Below are 18,613 nucleotides of genomic sequence, written 5' to 3' on the forward strand. Positions count from 1 at the left end.
ATAAATACCTTGGTTACCTTATCCCAGTCTCCTCGTCTGAGTCTGCTCTTGGGTTCACCCACTCCACGTAACAGGGTTAAATGCATGTAAAATAATAATAATAAAAAATCCTGATATTTCTTACTGTATATCTCTCAGCTATAGGACAGACACTTCAGAAGAATTTCCTTTGAAAAAATTTAGGGGGACTATCTGTTCCATGTAATGAATCTGTTATTCAATGTGATTGTATCGGCTAATAGCAGTAAGACCCCCCCCCAACCAAAAACTTTTTTTTGTTGATATTTTTTGAATATTTCAAGGGGTCTTAAAATTCTAAATCAAATAGCAAAAGGATCCTTGGTTTGACCTTCTTAAAACAATTCCATATAGCTTAGTAGAACCCCTCTTATGGGTCAATTTCTCATACCACCAGAGGACAATGTTGACTAAAATATGGAAGGCAAACTGATTACCTTAACAACGTGTTGTTATCTTCAAGCTGCCATCAGGTTTACTATATTCTTATAAATTGTATGTTTTAAGGAGAGTGGATTTTCCTCTCTCCTTACACAATGGGTTTTAAAGACAGAAACAGGAAGAGGACATACAGAGAGGACAGTTTTAGGACCGAAGGGGGACTATTTAGCACAGTGATCCGATTATTATCTGCTGCTTGATTTCAAATGTGTGCAATTAAAATGAATTGATACTGTAATGACTACTTAGTCAGCAAGCATGAATTGGTATTCGGTACTGCTAATACATACAAGAATAATACCATGGCATTTGCTTCATAATCAATAATCATTAAGGACCAAGAGGTTTTGTACAGTACATTTGTATGTAGTAGCCTATGTATGAAATATACAACAATTTGCATTCCGGTTGCAGTCTGAAATCAAATCAAATTTTATTTGTCACATGCGGTGAATACAATAGGTGTAGACTTTACCGTGAAATGCTTACTTACTAGCCCTTTCCCAACAATGCAGAGTTAAAAAGTAAGAACATTTGCACAAAAAAAAAATAGTAACACAATAAAATAAATGTGGTATGTCCTCTTGTGATATTCCTCTATAAATTATCTTTGATCCAAAAGCATTTACATATGCCGACTGGGAAGGTTGCAATTTAGTTATCAGTAATGGTCTTATGTCACTTTTGGGTGTGATAAATCTCTGAATAAGCCATGCTTTTGTCACTTCAAGATTAGACAACTGCAACTCTCTACTCTCCAGCTACCCGGATAAAGCACTAAATAAACTTGAGCTAGTGCTAAATCGGTCTGCTAGCATCTTGACTAGAACCCAAACATTTGATCCTACTACTCCAGTGTTAGCCTTTCCATCTAGCTTCCTGTTAAGGCAAGGGCTGATTTCAAGCTTTTACTGTTAACCTACAAAGCATTACATAAACTTGCTCCTACCTATCTTTACGATTTGGTCCTGCCTTACACACCTACACGTACGCTACAGTCACAAGACGCAGGCCTTCTCATTGTCCCTATAATTTCTAAGCAAACAGCTGAAGGCAGGGCTTTCTCCTATAGAGTTCCATTTTTATGGAATGGTCTGCCGATCCATGTGAGAGACGCAGACTCGCTCTCAACCTTTAAGTCATTACTGAATACTCATCTCTTCAGTAGGTCCTATGGTTGAGTGTAGTCTGGAACAAGGGGTGTGAAGATGAACGGCAAGGCATTGGAGTGACCCCCCCCCCCCCACTGGGATTCTCTGCCTCTGACCCTATTACGGGGGCTGAGTCGCTGGCTTGTTAGTGCTCTCTCATGTTGTCCCTAGGAGGTGTGCATCACATCTTGCAAGGCTTTTTCTCTCGCTATACTCGTCTTGAGTGGGTTGAGTCACTGACGTGATCTTCCTGTCTGGTTTGGCGCCCCCCTCGGACTCGTGCAGTGGGGGAGATCTTTGTGGGCTAGGCTCTGCCTTGTCTCAGGCTAGTAAGTTGGTGAGCTGTTCAAATCAAATCAAACCAAATGTTATTGGTCACATACACATATTTAGCAGATGTTATTGCGGGTGTAGCAAAACGCTTGTGTTTCTAGCTCCAACAGTGCAGTAATATCTAACAACTCACAACAATACACACACATCTAAAAGTAAAAGAATGGAATTAAGAAATATATACATATTAGGACGAGCATTGTCGGAAAGGCAAAAAATATACTGTATTTACTGTATATACAATATGTAAACATTACAGTGACTAGTGTTCCATTATTAAATTGACCAGTGATTCCATGTCTATGTACATAAGGCAACAGCCTCTAAAGTGCAGGGTTGAGTAACCGGGTGGTAGCCGGCTAGTGATGGCTAATTAACAGTCTGATGGCCTTGAGATAGAAGCTGTTTTTCAGTCTCTCCGTCCCAGCTTTGAAGCACCTGTACTGACCTCGCCTTCTGGATGATAGCAGGGTGAACAGGCCGTGGCTTGGGTGGTTGATGTCCTTGATATTTTTGGCCTTCTTGTGACATTGGGTATTGTAAGTGTCCTGGAAGGCAGATAGTGTGCCCCCGGCGATGTGTTGGGCAGACCGCACCACCCTCTGGAGAGCCCTGGGGTTGTGGGCAGTGCAGTTGCCGTACCAGGCCCAATAGGATGCTTTCAATTGTGCATCTGTAAAAGTTTGGGGGCCAAGCCTAATTCCTCTCTAGGTTTCTTCCTAGGTTCCTGCCTTTCTAGGGAGTTTTTCCTAGCCACTTTGCTTCTGCATCGCTTCCTCTTTGGGGTTTTAGGCTGGGTTTCTGTGTAAGCACTTTGTGACGTCTGCTGATGTTAAAAGGGCTCTATAAATACATTTGATGGATTGATTGATTGATTGAATCTTGGCTGCAATATCTGGCTATGATTGTGTTATCAGATGAGACCTTGCTGCAATGTTCAGTGTAGGTGGAGAGCCATGGTCGATGCCCTAACGCGTCACAGGGGGATGAAGAGGACTAAGGCCGCACCCAGATTCTCTCCTCTCCTCCAGAAGGGTACTTGTCCTTTCACATGGGATTGATGTAATCATTGGCTGGAGGAATTTTCACGTCGCTAAATCCATGAATGTTTATTTTTAAATGTACAATAAATCATTATAGCAACAAGCTGAATTACAAGTACAACTTACAATGGAATTATTAAATATGAAATATTACAAGTTTACAAATATACATCACCATCAATATATACAAATAACACAGACACTTGAAGTCAGTAGTGTTCGTCGGTTGTTTATCAGGTGAACCATTCCATGTGAGGGAGTGTTCAAGTCAAGTGCACACTTCAAGAGAAGAGCAGAGAATTGGATTGCCAGAGTACATTTTTGTGGAGTCTGAGTCAGTCAGTCTCAAGTTCTTTTATGTTTTCCTAAGCCCCTGCTACCAGCACACAGGTCCTTGTAGTAGTCAGACTGAATGAACCGAGGATACGCATCGTTCTCCATAAGGCTACAGACCTTCCTCTGGGCACCGTCAAAACAAGATGGGGTTGGCTTGTGGAGACTGTGAGCAATCGTGTCTCTTGTGTGGTAATCGACGTTGACCTGATTTGAGAAAAAAATGCAATAATCACACTCGACACAACCTTAAATAACCCTATTTATACACTATTATCATACATGTCAATCGTTCTTCATCTAATTTGGTTTTAGAAGTAGGTTACTTTTAAATATATTATAGTTTTCCTTCATGTCATCCTGGAAAGTTTAAAGATTATATTCTCCCACTTTGCAGCAGGTACAGAGTTACTCATGGGGAATTTCTAAATATATATATTTTTTAAAATCTGTATAACTTGCAAAGAAAGTCACTCATTTATTATCACTATAAGGAACATGAAGTGATATACATGATGGTACTGTGATAATGATAATATAATGTGTTTCTACCTCCATAGGGGAGTCACTTTGGATGAATTCTTCATAAATGCTAGTAGCTTTCCAGGCAAGCTTCTCTGGACTGGTGATGGACTTGAACTCTTCACAGGCAAGCCAAAACTCCAGATTCTCCTCACAGAACTCAGATTTCAGGAAGACCCGAAATGCCACTTGGCCACCTAGAAGCAAAATGGAGAGAAAATATTTGGGTTGATTTAGGCGTAATCTGCAGTCTGGTAGTGTGGTTTATATATTTCCAAAAATATGCTGTATATATTTACTGTATATATATATATATATATATATATATATATATATATATATATATATATATAAAACAAAAATTACATTTATGATTGAGTAGTTTCTCTAAGGATTGTCCCCACTGTTTCGCCTCATTAACAGATTGTCTGCAAATAAAACAAAAAGAGGGTGAAATATGGGAATAGTGTAATTGAATTGGTGTTGCAAGGTATACTGGTAGACCAGTAACATAATCAAAACGTCATGATACCAACATTTTAGATTAACATACAGGTTCATATAATACTACAAACATTTTCGGCCCTACCGATCTAAAGAACCCGCTATCGCCTGTTATGAAATGTTTACAATGTCAGTTGTTTACAAGTTCAGTAAATGTTTTAACCCGTTTGAGCTACAAGCCGTTTTCTTTGCTCTAAAGCTGCAAGCATGTCTGTCGCGAAGCGGTTTTTCCTCTCTGGCACTGCTGTGTGACAGCCAATGTGCAAAGACTATACCCAGATTGGCCTGTGCTCTTGATTATATCAGGGATTACATTATATACAATGTATCAATTCTGCTCGTTCTGTGCACTGCTCTAGTGTATAAAACATACAAATGTAATAACAAGATTGATCAGGGTCTCCATCCCTGCTCGCCATCAAGGCTCAATTATATTTTAAAAACTGATGGAATAGATATGCAGGAAGACTAGGCAGTGAGAAGCAGGTGAGTGCGGGCTGGCAGGGGTTACGGCTTGCTGATCACAGCTGCCACGCAAGAAAGTGAAGTGGACATTATTGGACCGGTGCACACAAGAGACTAATTGCTGTTGCTTAACAAAATATTACTCCTATAAACGGAGCTCCCTTTTATCTTCCTGCGCGATTTCTGTGATATTTCACAAACCAAACCATGTCGCGGGCGGTTTTAAACTAATCCCGGTCCGTTAATTATTGGTTTGATAACAAACAACGTTATTCAGTCATGTTACCTATCTGGCTAACAACCTGCTAACTTGACAGTAGGTCTAGGCCAGACCTATCTAGCTAACAACCTGCTAATTTGACAGTAGGTCTAGGCCAGACCTATCTGGCTAACGACCTGCTAACTTGACAGTAGGTCTAGGCCAATTTGATTGCCACAGGAAGAAATTAAAAGGGTCTGCAACTCATGAGATGTGCTTCGATTCATATATAGCGTTTTCTCCTTACTGCTACAATGACATGCGGATCATTATGGGATGTATATTCCTTCCTCCCATTCCTCCAGCCAAATCATAGGTGGGCATTTGCACATTTTGGAGCGGCAGGTAGGTAGCCTCGTGGTTAGAGCGTTGGATCAAGTCCCGGAGCTGACAAGGTAAAAACCGGTCGTTCTGCCCCTGAACAAGGCAGGTAACCCACTGTTCCCCGGTTGGCCGTCATTGTAAATAAGAATTTGTTCTTAAACTGACCTGCCTAGTGAAATAAAGGTAAAATAAAATAGCCATTCTATGCAGTATTGTATTATACAGTGAACAGTGTGAAGTTAATGTGTTGTATTGAGTAAAAGTGTGAATGTCTGTGACGGGTTTGTTTTGTAGCACATGCACATAACGTTTAGAAAACGGGAACAAGCGTCAGGAGGATGGGGTGAACAGGACGCCACAGAGCCCCCCTTCCCCATACTACTCGGTATCGTGATACTTGGCCTGGTATCATATATTTAGTAAAATCATGGTATAGTGACATATTTAAAACACATACCAGAAAAATTATATAGATATTTTTTTCAGTTTCACATACCTGTGCAGTTTTTTCCTTGAATGAGGTGAGGGACTATTGAGGAAGTTGTGGAGTCTCGATTTCCAGGGTTTATGCCTGCAGAATAAATGATAAGAACACAGAAATAATGTTCAGTGGTCTTTTTAGAAATGTATTATAGTACACTTATTTATAGGCCAGTCACATTACGATGTTTCATATGTGATGAAATTATGCAAATGTAATACAATACAAATATGGCTCATAACGCCTATAACAACTTATTTAAAATAATAATAATAAAACCAAATTACATCAACAACTTACAAAAGCCTTTTGGTCTTGTCAAGGTCTTCTGAGGCCGTCTCACAGCAAATATCCATTTTTTGTCATTATTATTTGTGTTCAATGGCTAAATACTGTGTACATATCACCCTCTCAACCCTGTTCGTTGAGTTTCCAGACCCAATTCTCAAGGAAGCTCGGTGGATTCTTTATGCTCTCTGACAAAGCCAAGAATACCCAAGCTCCACCGGCATCTCAATCCTGATTGGCTCTTCTCCATAATCACGGGGAAATCTACACTCAACAACCAGCAATGTTGAGTCACTGAGCATTGTCCCAAGCTAACAATAGCTCAACGGAGTCCCAGCCAGCACATTTGGTTCCTTTGAAATTCTACAAATGTATAATACCAGTCCAAAGTTTGGACACACCTACTCATTCAAGGTTTTTTCTTTATTTAAAAAAAACAACTATTTTCTACATTGTAGAATAATAGAGAAGACATTAAAACTATGAAATAACACATATGGAACCATGTAGTAACCAACTCTGGTTCCTTGATTGTTCTCCTAGGAGGTTTAATTAACACTCTGAGAATGGACATTATAGGTTTATTTGGGGGTTTTCAAATAACTTCCTTAAAACTTTGACAGAATCATTTTTCAATAAGACTTCTAATAACACTGCGGGCTTATTTTGGCTAATCATTTTTCAATAAGACTTCTAATAACACTGCGGGCTTATTTTGGCTAATCATTTTTCAATAAGACTTCTAATAACACTGCGGGCTTATTTTGGCTAATCATTTTTGAACTCCAAGCACCTATTGGACACATGGAAATTAATTTCCTTACGCATTAATCATACAAAGACATTTATTTGTTATTGTTACACAGCATCAGTTAGATTAAAACCTATAATCATATGCTCTCTAACCATGAATTTAGTCCACTGCGCCACCAGGATGGAGCTAGCATGTTGTGTTTTTTTTAGGCATACAAAGCTGTTCATTTTAGCCTATTTCAAAGGAAACAATCACTCATTAAGATCAGGTGTGGCCAATTAGTGGGCACGGCCAACATATCTGAACACAATTAACAAGATAGAGGATAGAGAGAGTTTTGTTAATGCTGAAAATTGAATGTATGTCTTAAAATAACATTCTTGTAACATTCTCTGAACGTTGCTAATGTTTTTGTGTGGTTTTTATGGAAAGTTTTCATCTTGTTCCCCGAATAATTTGAGAATATTACTTTACATAGAGCCATGAGGAAACCTGTAGGAAACTTTATGCTGAATTACTGAAATTCCCACAGAAGAACGTTGTTAATTAATGTCCTTGGAACAATTTGAGAACATTTTGAGAACAAACTTTTACAGATACACAATCAAGAGCATCCTGTCGGGCTGTATCACAGCCTGGTACAGCAACTGCACCACCCTCAACCGTATGGCTCTCCAGAGGGTGGTGCAGTCTGCACAACGCATCACTGGGGGCAAACTTCCTGCCCTCCAGGACACCTACAGCACCCGATGTCACAGGATGGCCAAAAATATCATCAAGGACATCAACCGCCCGAGCTACTGCATGTTCACACCACTACCATCCAGAAGGCGAGGTCAGTACAGGTGCATCAAAGATGAGACAGAGAGGCTGAAAAACAGCTTCTATCTCAAGGCCATCAAACTGCTAAACAGCCACCACTAACTCAGAGAGGCTGCTGCCTACATTGAGACCCAATCACTGGCCACTTTAATAAATGGATCACTAGTCACTTTATACAATACACTCTAAATAATGCCACTTTAATAATGTTTACATATGTTACATTACTCATAGCACATGTATATACTGTATTTTATACCGCTCGGCCATCACTCATCCATATACTTATATGTACATATTCTCATTCACCCCTTTAGATTTGTGTGTATTAGGTAGTTGTTGGAGTATTGTTAGATATTACTGCACTGTCGGAACTAGAAGCACAAGCATTTCGCTACACTCGCATTAACATCTGCTAACCATATGTATGTGATAAATAAAATTGGGTTGGATTTTGATTTGAACTAGAACCATAAGGAAGACTGTAGGAAACGTTATGCTGAAGTACTGAAATGTCCAGAGAATAATGTTTTTTTTCTTTTTACATTCTTCTTTTAGAACATTCTCAATGTCAAACTTTACCAGTTCGAGAACGTTCCTAGAAACATTACCAACATTGAAATTAAATGTAACTATGTTTGAAGTTTTAGTAAAAGTGTTGTTAAATTAATTAAATACAAAGAAACTATCCTGCACCATTCCCAGAAAGTTGTGGGAAGGTTGTATGCAAAATGACCATAGGACAACCATGGTCTCACCATGCTCTAAGAGACATATGGGTCTCGGAATGTTATGGGTCAGCTGGGCGTGCTTTTATCTGACAAGCGTCACTCCAATTCCTCACATTTCCTTGCCAGGCCTTTTGTGGAATAATAGATGAGGACACATGAGAGCAACGAGATTCAGACCTCATGCTCCCCTTTATTATTGGCTAATTACAGATGTAGGATCTTAATTTGCAGAGAATTTTCCTGCACGACAGGAAATGCAAACGTGTAGTGTATTTGAGTTTTCAAAATGCTCCTAAAGTTTGTAATTACCATTTAGAAATGTCAGACTTGATTTATCCTAATACAAAATGTATCAACCCCTACATACATGTCAATTCATTATAATCCACATAATAATTCACATTTCCTGTTGCTGCAGGATTATTTTCCTGCTGTAGCAATCTGGCTCAAATTAAGATCCTACATCTGTACATAACAATGCATTACGAGGCATGTCTAGTTCTTGAATGGAATCACATTCTTGTCTTTAGAAGGTGTAATCATTGGATATCAGCTGACGTGTTCATCATTGATCAAACTGATCTCGAAGCGACAACACAACGCTTCATTAAAATAAAAACTGAGGTAACAGGAGGGAATGACAGGAGTTGTGCTTATGTCACCATTTTATTTGTGACTTAGATCAATCCAAATGTTTTTTTTGTGTGTGTGTGTGACTTCATAAGAAAGATACATTGGAGAAAGATAGAATATAAGTGGATGGACATGCTTTAAAGTTGCAGATGGGGGAATTCAAATCTCCATAGCAGAGGGCAATGCATGGTCCAGTGTCGGTTTTAGACCACCAAGCCAAACTCCAGCACATCCAAGGATCGTTAAGCACATTCTATGTAAGAAATGTGCTACATAAAATTGATTAATTGATTGTTTAGAGAATAAGTGTGTATCTGCATGTTCCCTTTAGGACTGCAAGTGCTTTGAGTTGTCTAACTTTGTAAACGAGACAAAATGTAGAGCTCAGGGGGTCCTAATTTACAAAGCATTTGCACCTGTTTTTATTTTGTGAGACATAAAAAGTGTGGATAAGGGCAGAAACATTGATAGAAGTTAGGAAAGATTAAAACTGTAAAATTAAGTAACAAGTAGACTAGACTGCTGCTGGTAGACTACTGCTATGTTATTAGCTGTTCAATAGGAAGAATGAAATCTATGAGTTACTTGGGTTTGTGGCCTTTACCCAAGATGTTATCTCAGGCTATTCCATCATCAGGTTGAGGATCCTGTTCAATCAGGTCAAGAATGTTCTTTAAATAGACTGTTTGAGGAGTTAAAAATACACCTCAGTGGATGAAGGTGTGGTGAGGAATGACTGGAATGTTCTCTGACAGGTGGTAGTATATTTATAGGATCTGTGTTGTAGCCAACCAACAGGAAGTGTATTCAGCCCAGGAATAGTCTAACACCAGGACCCATATTCACAAAGAGTCCCAGAGTAGGAGAGCTGATTTATTTTATTTTAAAGTTTAACCTTTATTTAACTAGGCAAGTCAGTTAATTAAGAACAAATTCTTGTTTACAAAGACGGCCTAGGAACAGTGGGTTAACTGCCTTGACCAGAGGCAGAACGACAGATTTTTACCTTGCCGGTTCATGGATTCAATCCAGCAACCTTTTCGATTACTGCCCCAAACGCTCTAACCACTAGGTTACCTGCCACCCTGTGATCTAGGATCAGGTCTTCTCTTTTATTCATTATGGTTTAAAAGGCAAAAACCGATCCTACTTCAACACTACTCTGAGACGCTTTGTGAATACAGGCCCAAACATAGACATACTTAATTTGTGGTCATGTTCTGAAGGGCCTAACCTTTCTTTGTTACCACAAACGTGGAACATGAAGTAGGTTACTATGCAGATAGGTAGATAGGTATGTAGACAATGTTATTTTAAGAAAAATTATTTTTCATGTGACGACCCAATTGACTCCGACGCAGAGGAAGTGAGAACCTGCTGATCGAAACAATCAGTGGAAATTCTTGCAGAGACCGCAGGGGTTCAAACTGTAGAACCCAGTTCCTACATTTGAATATAAAAATGTATTTTATCAAACAAAACTATGCTTCAGTTTATCTCTGGGACCCATAGGATGACAAATCAGAGCAAGATTACTGAATGTAAGCACATTATTTACCTTCAGAGGTGAATGTATCAAACCAATTGCCGTGATAAATGTTTTGTTGTTGTTGTGCACTCTCCTCAAACAATAGCATGGTATTTATTCACTGTAATAGCTACTGTAAATTGGACACTGCAGTTAGATTAAAAATAATTTAAGCTTTCTGCCCATATGAGACATGTCTATGTCCTGGAAAGTTTGCTGTTACTTACAAACGTCATGCTAATCACATTAACACACTGATACGTCCTGACCTTAGTTCCTTTTTTATGTTTCTGTTTTAGTTTGGTCAGGGCGTGAGTTGGGGTGGGCATTCTATGTTTTTGTTCTATGTTTTGTATTTCTGTGTTTGGCCTGGTATGGTTCCCAATCAGAGGCAGCTGTCTATCTTTGTCTCTGATTGAGAACCATACTTAGGTAGCCTGTTCCCACCTGGTGTTTGTGGGTAGTTGTTTTCTGTCTCTGTGTCTGCACCAGACAGAACTGTTTCGGTTATTCTTTTTGTCATTTTCGTATTTAGTGTTCAGTTGCTAATAAGTATTAACATGGACACGTACCACGCTGCATTTTGGTCCGATCTTGACTACTCTTCCTCAGATGACGAGGAGAACCGTCTTCAGTCCTGGGCCCGCTGCGAGGGTCCCCGCTCCAGAGGCGCCACCTAAGTGGGCCAAAACTGAGGTGGAGCGGGGTCCACCTCCTGCACCCGAGCTGCTGCCGTAAGAAGGCCCACCCGACTCTCCCCTTTAGTCAGGTTTTGCGGCCGGAGTCCGCACCTTTGGGGGGTGGTGTACTGTCACGCCCTGGCCATAGAGAGGCTTTTTATTCTCTATTTTGGTTAGGCCAGGGTGTGACTAGGGTGGGCATTCTATGTTCATTTTCTATGTTTTTGATTTCTGTGTTTGGCCGGGTGTGGTTCTCAATCGGGGACAGCTGTCTATCGTTGTCTCTGATTGAGAACCATACTTAGGTAGCTCTTGCCCACATGGGTTTTGTGGGTAGTTATTTTCTGTTTGGTGTGTTCTGTCCACAACTCCTCCCTCATAGGTGACTCATTACAATGATTCATTGCTGTTTCCTGCCTGTAGCTCACTAGTCCCTATGAGGTGCTTAGTGATACAGTTTATGGGTTCTATAGGCAATTGGTTTAATTCCTGGAAATTAGATTAAATTAAGAATTCCCTCTGTCTGTTACCACAGAAGGGGCAATAAAAAAAAATTCCACAGCTTCTTCCAGCTGGATTGTAAAGGTGCTATGGCACTGGTACCTGTGGCGGGTGTGATAACCTTCATTATAGCGTTTTTTTTCTCCCCCTGGGTCTATTTTTTAATGTGTGTGGTTCAGTGCTGGGTGCAAGCTGGTTACCAGTGCGCATCTTACCGCCTGTTGTGACAGAAGTGGCACTGCCAATCGGGGTACCATTTGTTACAGGAGCCCCCAAACCCAGAGTAGAATGAGCTATCATGCAAACCTTAGCACATAAACAGTGTCGAAACAAGGTGTCAACCCAAGCAATTTGATAAAATTGACATAATAAATGAAATGGCATTCATTTTAAATTGTATTGGTTTTCCATAAATGGCTACTGCGTTGAACCTGAAACCGTTCCTGAGAGTATTCCTTGGGCCAAATGATACCCAAGACGGGTTATCTTCACACATACTGTAGGCCTAAGGCAGTGTTTCCAACAGTCCTCCAGGATCCCCAACGGCAAACAGTTTTGTTGTAGCCCCGGACAGTTTTGATTTTAGTTGACAAGTGTAATCAGGTTTGCTTGTCCTGGGCTACAACAATTGTGTGCTGTTGGCGGTCCTGGAGGACTGTTGGAAACACTGCCTTAGGCCTACAGTATGTGTGAAGATAACCCGTCTTGGGTATCATTTAAAAGAAGAAGGGAAGTGTGGCTTAGATGCACAAGGTGTGTCTCTCTCCAGAATGCACTCTCTCCTGCCAATTTGTGTGTATTTATTTCATAACTTCATTGTGTAAATTGTTTGCCCTCTGATAGTTAGCATCTATCAATTCCCCATTACATACAATATATCACCAGTAGTACATTTACCATTAATCCCAATAATTTGTTTAGTTACGGTAATTTCTGATAATGCATTCAATATATTCTTATTACAGTCATTACAGAGTGAACACGTTGTTTTCAGAGCTCACAACCTTTGCTACACTTGTGAGAAACAAGTTATGTGTTTCTGTGCCTGATAAGCAGGATTTTCAACTTGCAGTTTTTTGTCAATGATATGTCTGTGCTATGTCTCTCTCCGTCAGAACACAGCGCAAAAAAAACTTCCACACATCCTGTTCTTCTGACGAGATAGAAAGTCTGCTAACCCGACCGTTCTGAGGCTTCTGACTGTCACATGACCCAGTTAAATGAGTAGAAACTGGTTACTAATACACAGTGTTGTCTAAACAAGGAAATTATGACGATTTGTCATGATGTGTTTTTTTTTTGTCTCACTACCTCAATCAACAACCAAACACATCTGAAACAGAGAACTGGTACAGGAAGCGACAAACTGCCACGTAAAGTTAGAATCTCTCCCGCCAAAACCTTCTCATGGTAACACTTGACCTAAACTAAAGCATCCTGGTGTAATGCTTTATAAGTTGTTATTAGCATGTAGGAGCCTTTATGATGTCTTATAAAAAAGGCTTGTAATATGTTCTATCTTTCTATGCATTAACTGTTAAACTCTCTGGCTGTTATTTGGTTCAGATGCATAATGCATCATTTACCCAAATGCTTGAAGTAAAAAGTGACCTTTTCAGTAAAATGTGTGAAGCTTCTTCAACAAAACTGGTCTTTAATAAACCTTAGAATGTTCTAAGTAAATCATCAGTGTTTTGAAGGATTTGAAGCAGTAATTGTTGTGTGTGTGAATATATGTGTTTTTATTGAATTTATATTCAGTAATATCCTAATTTAGCAAACAAATACATTCATGACGTTTTTTTTTACATATATACAGTGCAACAACAACATGTTTACATTGTCATTCCTTCACATATTAATTCTCCAACATGTTATAATGTTTTTCAGCTTACATGCCTCATGGCGTGGTGTCAGAGTAAAAACATATCCTATTCTGGTTTTAAAAGACACACTTAGTAGATAATCCTATCTAATGTCTCATCAAATAATTCCACTGATCAACTGCAGATACCTGCTCATGCAGTTGCTGCTCTGGCTGTTCACATGCTACATAATATGCATCCTTGAAAACATCCCCCAAGACACAGAAAGTCCCTAACTATCACATACTCTGCAAGGTAATCCCCCAGCACCCCATCTCTGTCATAGAAATACAATCTATTTCTATGTTCTATGTAATCCTTTTCTATGTATCATATGTTTAATTTAAATTTTTATTAATTTAGCTGACTCTCTTATCCAGAGCGACTCACAGGAGCAATTAGGGTTAATAAGCACCTTGCTTAAGGGCACATCACCTAGTCAACTCAGGGATTCAAACCAGCGACTTTTCAGTTACTGGCGCATCTTAAGTATCTTAACCACTAGCTCCTTCCCCTGTTGTGTTTATCTTTCAAGTGGAAGCACATAGACTACTAGACACAAATGTCAACAAGGATTCAAAGTCGCTTCTGTACGTTCTGTTTCCCTTTGGCCTCTTATCTCTGTACCCAGTAGAATTCACATTTGGAAACATCTTCTTAGGAATCCCGTTTGCAAACCCTTCTTGGCTGTCTAACATTGCAGTCCATTGTTGGAAACCTCGGTCCAGTTTCTACCGTTGGTATTCATTTACACCTTAATGTAGTCTGATGAAGAGTCCAGTAAGGTCCTGTAGATGTTGGATCTGAGGAACCTGGGGTAGGAGTCTTTCTCCATCAATCTGTACACAATCCTCTGGGCCTCGTCGAAGCAAACTGTGGTGGGCGTCTTCACATTCCGCCTGATGAGATCTCTGGTCTTGTGGTCAATGTTGATCTGGTGAGAGATAGAGTAAACTGATGAGACTTGGTGGATACAAGCAGATGTGTCCATATATAGTAAATAGTAAATATAGTATAGTAAATACATACATGATCAAAGATCTACATGCTTTTCGTAAAGTATTATAAACTGGGTGGTTTGAGCCCTGAATGCTGATTGGCTGAAAGCCATGATATATCAGACCATATACCACAGGTATGACAAAACATTTATTTTTACTGTTCTAATTAAGTTTGTTACCAGTTTATAATAGCAATAAGGCACCTTGGGGGTTTGTGGTATATGGCCAATATACCATGGTTAATGGCTGTATCCAGGCACTCCACGTTGAATCGTGTGTAAAAACAGCCCTCTGACTACAACATACCTCTTTTGGAGCCTCGGCTTCAATATATGTCTTGTAGATTTTCTTGGCCCTGGAGGACAGCCTGAAGGACGACTTGATCTTCTTGTAGTCTTGACAGATCAGCCAGAACTCAATGTTCTCGTCACTGAACTCCGACTTCAAGAAGGCTTGAAATGTTGTCATGCCATCTAAAGGGGGAGGGGACACACACACACACAGACAGACTTAGCTAGGCTGAACAACCTGCAAACCTATGAAAATGGACACATGAAGATTATATCATCAACCTCCTGTTGTATGTTTAAATGTTTTTGAAGTACATGAAATGCTTACATTTTGATGTGAGAAGTCTCTCCAAAGACTGGGACCACAGGATAATTTCCTCAGGGCTAAGTCTGTAAAAGTGGAGGACATTTAGTTTCAGATCTAAACCCTGGATGGAGATGTGGTTCCTGGATGTGTCCTGACAGAGTCTACCTTATTTACCGTTCAGTGTTGGGGGATTGGGAAGATCTGCGCTGTAGTCGGGATTTCAAGTCGCTTCCCCTGAAACACGAAGTAAATAGGTGAATACACTGTAAAACATAAGAATACACACAAAAAAGTGCACATGCACAATAAACCCAAAAGATATCTGGTTCCTAAGTGCAAAGGAAACCAGCAACGTCATTCAAAACAATTAAATCTGCACAAGTGCCGAATAACCAATAAACCAACTTTGAATGTAAAATGTATCAACAATACTGCAAAAACTCACCTCGTCTGATTTCTCCTCTTGTCGTCCATGTCCATGTTGTGTGAATGCAGTTCCCTTGATGGTGACGTGACTGAGATAGGCATGTTTGGGGGAACAATAGTTGGGTTCTGTGTATGTAGCACTCAGTGTTGTGGTTCTCTGTTAGTTGTCAAAGTGTATCTATTTTGACAGTCTCATCAACACCCCTCTTTATACAGAATATGGCTGCTGTGAACGTCACGCGTTTCGTTCGTTACAAACCGCAAAAATAGAGGAAGTAAGGTATGACGCTCGTTTGTTCAAACCAGCTCAATGCAGTTGCTTGTCTGCACGTTCAGAAACCTGCACAGGTCATTGCCTGTCGAGAATAAGGCCAGGAGATGCAAATATGACTGGAAATTTAAACAACAGATAAGCAGATATTTACCTTTACTCTGCTAGTTGGCATAGGTAAAAAAAAAATCCAATTGTTAAAGTTTTCAAACATTTGTCAGGTGGAAGTTGTACTTTCATAAGAAGGCCTTTTGATTTCAGATCCCATGATTCTGGAGCTTCTGTTTCCACCACTCTAAATGTGACTCTATGTCTATTTAAAAAAAATACAGTTTACCCTCTGTTAGTTAACACATTTACAAGCATTTTTGGGTGTGCGTCAATGCCTGCTTTTTTTTTACTAGACTTTCTACCAACATAAACTTTTGCCTTTTGAAGAGTATAACCTTTTGTATGAGACAGTACAGTACAATATTTTGGTGTAGGTGTCAGTGTTGGTGTTGGTGTCAGTAGAGTTGATATCATGACACCTGGATGCATTATTTTCCCATTAATCATCTTATCTGGAGTTTTTGGCAGACGTTATTGGTCCTATGTTGCTCAGATGGTAGAGCTTGGCGCTTACAACGATAGGATAAGTGGGTTAGATTCCCGGGACCACCCATATGTAAAATGCATGCATGCATGACTGTAAGCATCTGCTAAATGGCATATATTACAAATGAAATAGGGTGCAGGCAGAAGGGAAATCTTTAGCATATGACAACTGAGCTGACAAAACCAGTAGTCAGTGTTGCTTTTACATCAGTGATGCTAACAGTTAGTGCCACTGGGAAGAATCATTCAGGATAACTGTGTGATGTTCACATGGTAGCAGAGAATATAATGCTTCAGATACAGTCCTCAGGAATACATGACCGTTTCATGCTGTGTCCTGTACTGTATGATGTGTCATGTAAAGATTGTAGATCAACGTAAAACAAAACATTTTCAAATAGTATATTGACCACAGCAATGCAGGTTCAATTCAGCAGTATTTCTCAGAACTTTGAAGCATTCCTGTCAGCTTTGTATCCGTTAATCTCTCTCTCTCTCTCTCTCTCTCTCTCTCTCTCTCTCTCTCTCTCTCTCTCTCTCTCTCTCTCTGTGTGCATCTGAGTGTTTGTGTGCACGCCTTGTAGATTTGTACTGTACAGTAGGTCTACCACCATCAGAGGTAAATAAGAGCAGAGAAAACCCAGAGGAAGTTGTGGTGTTCACAATTCAACCCCACCCCTGCCATGTAGTTTACATAGCACCTCTGAAAATAACCTGAACATTCAAAAACCAAACAGAACAAAACGTCCCACTTTCGGTTGGCAGATCACATGTGACTGACCAAACCACCTACTTCCTCTGTCCTACGCAGCCAACTGAAATGTGTAATGTCATATGAGGACCTGAAAATAAATAAATAAAATATCCCATAAATTAAATATATGGGAGGCAGTGTATTCGCCATGAGCTATAGTCAGTCCACTGACATAGAATTGTTCTATGTTCCAATGACATAGAATTGTTCTATGTTCCAATGACATAGAATTGTTCTATGTTCCACTGACATAGAATTGTTCTATGTTCCACTGACATAGGATTGTTCTATGTTCCAATGACATAGAATTGTTTTATGTTCCACTGACATAGAATTGTTCTATGTTCCAATGACATAGAATTGTTCTATGTTCCAATGACATAGGATTGTTCTATGTTCCAATGACATAGGATTGTTCTATGTTCCAATGACATAGGATTGTTCTATGTTCCAATGACATAGGATTGTTCTATGTTCCAATGACATAGGATTGGCATATTGACATATTAGGTACAGTGCGTTATTTTGAAACCTAACGGACTACTGAATGCACTGTGACAGTATTGTATACCTCCTAACATACCTGCTAACTGCAGCCCACACAGAGCATTCAGATTGGATTATTTAGAATTTTGTACATGATAACATATATATATATATTTTTTACATTTAAAAGTAACCTTTATTTTAACTAGACAAGTCAGTTAAGAACAAATTCTTATTTACAACAACGGCCTACCCCGGCCAAACCCTAACCCAGACAAGGCTGGGCCAATTGTGCGCCGCCCTATGGGACGCCCTATAATATGCCCCCATATTATATATAACTAGAAAAATGACATTTCATGAAGAAAATGTGTGTGCTATTTTCAGCTATTTTAAGAGGCCAATATAGAATTCAAGCCCGACAGACATTGGAGACTTCTATGAAACCATGTGTATTCTGGGAAACATGTACTGTATACCTAGGCTCACTTTGCATGCCCTCACCATGGTTACGTAAAGTATGCAAAGGGCCTCTATCAGGCCATCGCACAGCAATGCACCTTTGACCCCAGTACACACATTAAACTCACTTTTCAGAGCATCTAAACACTGTGGTTTAAAGCTCTATTTGATCAATCTTGAAAATCTGAAAAAGGTATTCTCGTTGTACTGTCCTTCAATGATGAGAAAGTTCCTCCAAAAATGTCCACACGTTGTCTGTAACATAATATGGTGGTGGTTCATAACGGTCGATGTGAAACTTGTGCAGCGTCTGTTTTCTGTGCTAAATGTACACACCATTCAC

General features: G+C 39.6%; 2 protein-coding genes across 3 annotated transcripts; both read right to left on the bottom strand.

Annotated features, from left to right (window-relative positions):
* Positions 1-1,766: 1,766 nt before the first annotated feature.
* Positions 1,767-6,432, bottom strand: LOC109872175 (regulator of G-protein signaling 2). 2 transcript variants are annotated; one of them, XM_020463308.2, is made up of 5 exons: positions 6,175-6,432; positions 5,890-5,964; positions 4,208-4,269; positions 3,872-4,038; positions 1,767-3,526 (listed from the first exon to the last, which is right to left on the bottom strand). In XM_020463308.2, exons 1-5 carry the CDS (start codon positions 6,228-6,230, stop codon positions 3,332-3,334), a joined length of 555 nt encoding a protein of 184 aa, XP_020318897.1. In that variant the 5' UTR covers positions 6,231-6,432; the 3' UTR covers positions 1,767-3,331. The 2 variants fall into 2 exon arrangements, with proteins under 2 accessions (XP_020318897.1, XP_020318896.1); XM_020463307.2 differs by lacking the exon at positions 5,890-5,964 and having other exon boundaries at positions 6,175-6,393.
* A 7,097-nt stretch (positions 6,433-13,529) lies between these two features.
* On the bottom strand, positions 13,530-15,925 carry LOC109872110 (regulator of G-protein signaling 21-like). The gene is made up of 5 exons (XM_020463224.2): positions 15,720-15,925; positions 15,449-15,508; positions 15,296-15,357; positions 14,984-15,150; positions 13,530-14,610 (listed from the first exon to the last, which is right to left on the bottom strand). The coding sequence occupies exons 1-5, from the start codon at positions 15,800-15,802 to the stop codon at positions 14,425-14,427; spliced, it is 558 nt and encodes a 185-aa protein (XP_020318813.1). The 5' UTR covers positions 15,803-15,925; the 3' UTR covers positions 13,530-14,424.
* Positions 15,926-18,613: the final 2,688 nt, after the last annotated feature.

Source organism: Oncorhynchus kisutch, linkage group LG27, assembly GCF_002021735.2.
Source record: "Oncorhynchus kisutch isolate 150728-3 linkage group LG27, Okis_V2, whole genome shotgun sequence".
NCBI lineage: Eukaryota > Metazoa > Chordata > Actinopteri > Salmoniformes > Salmonidae > Oncorhynchus > Oncorhynchus kisutch.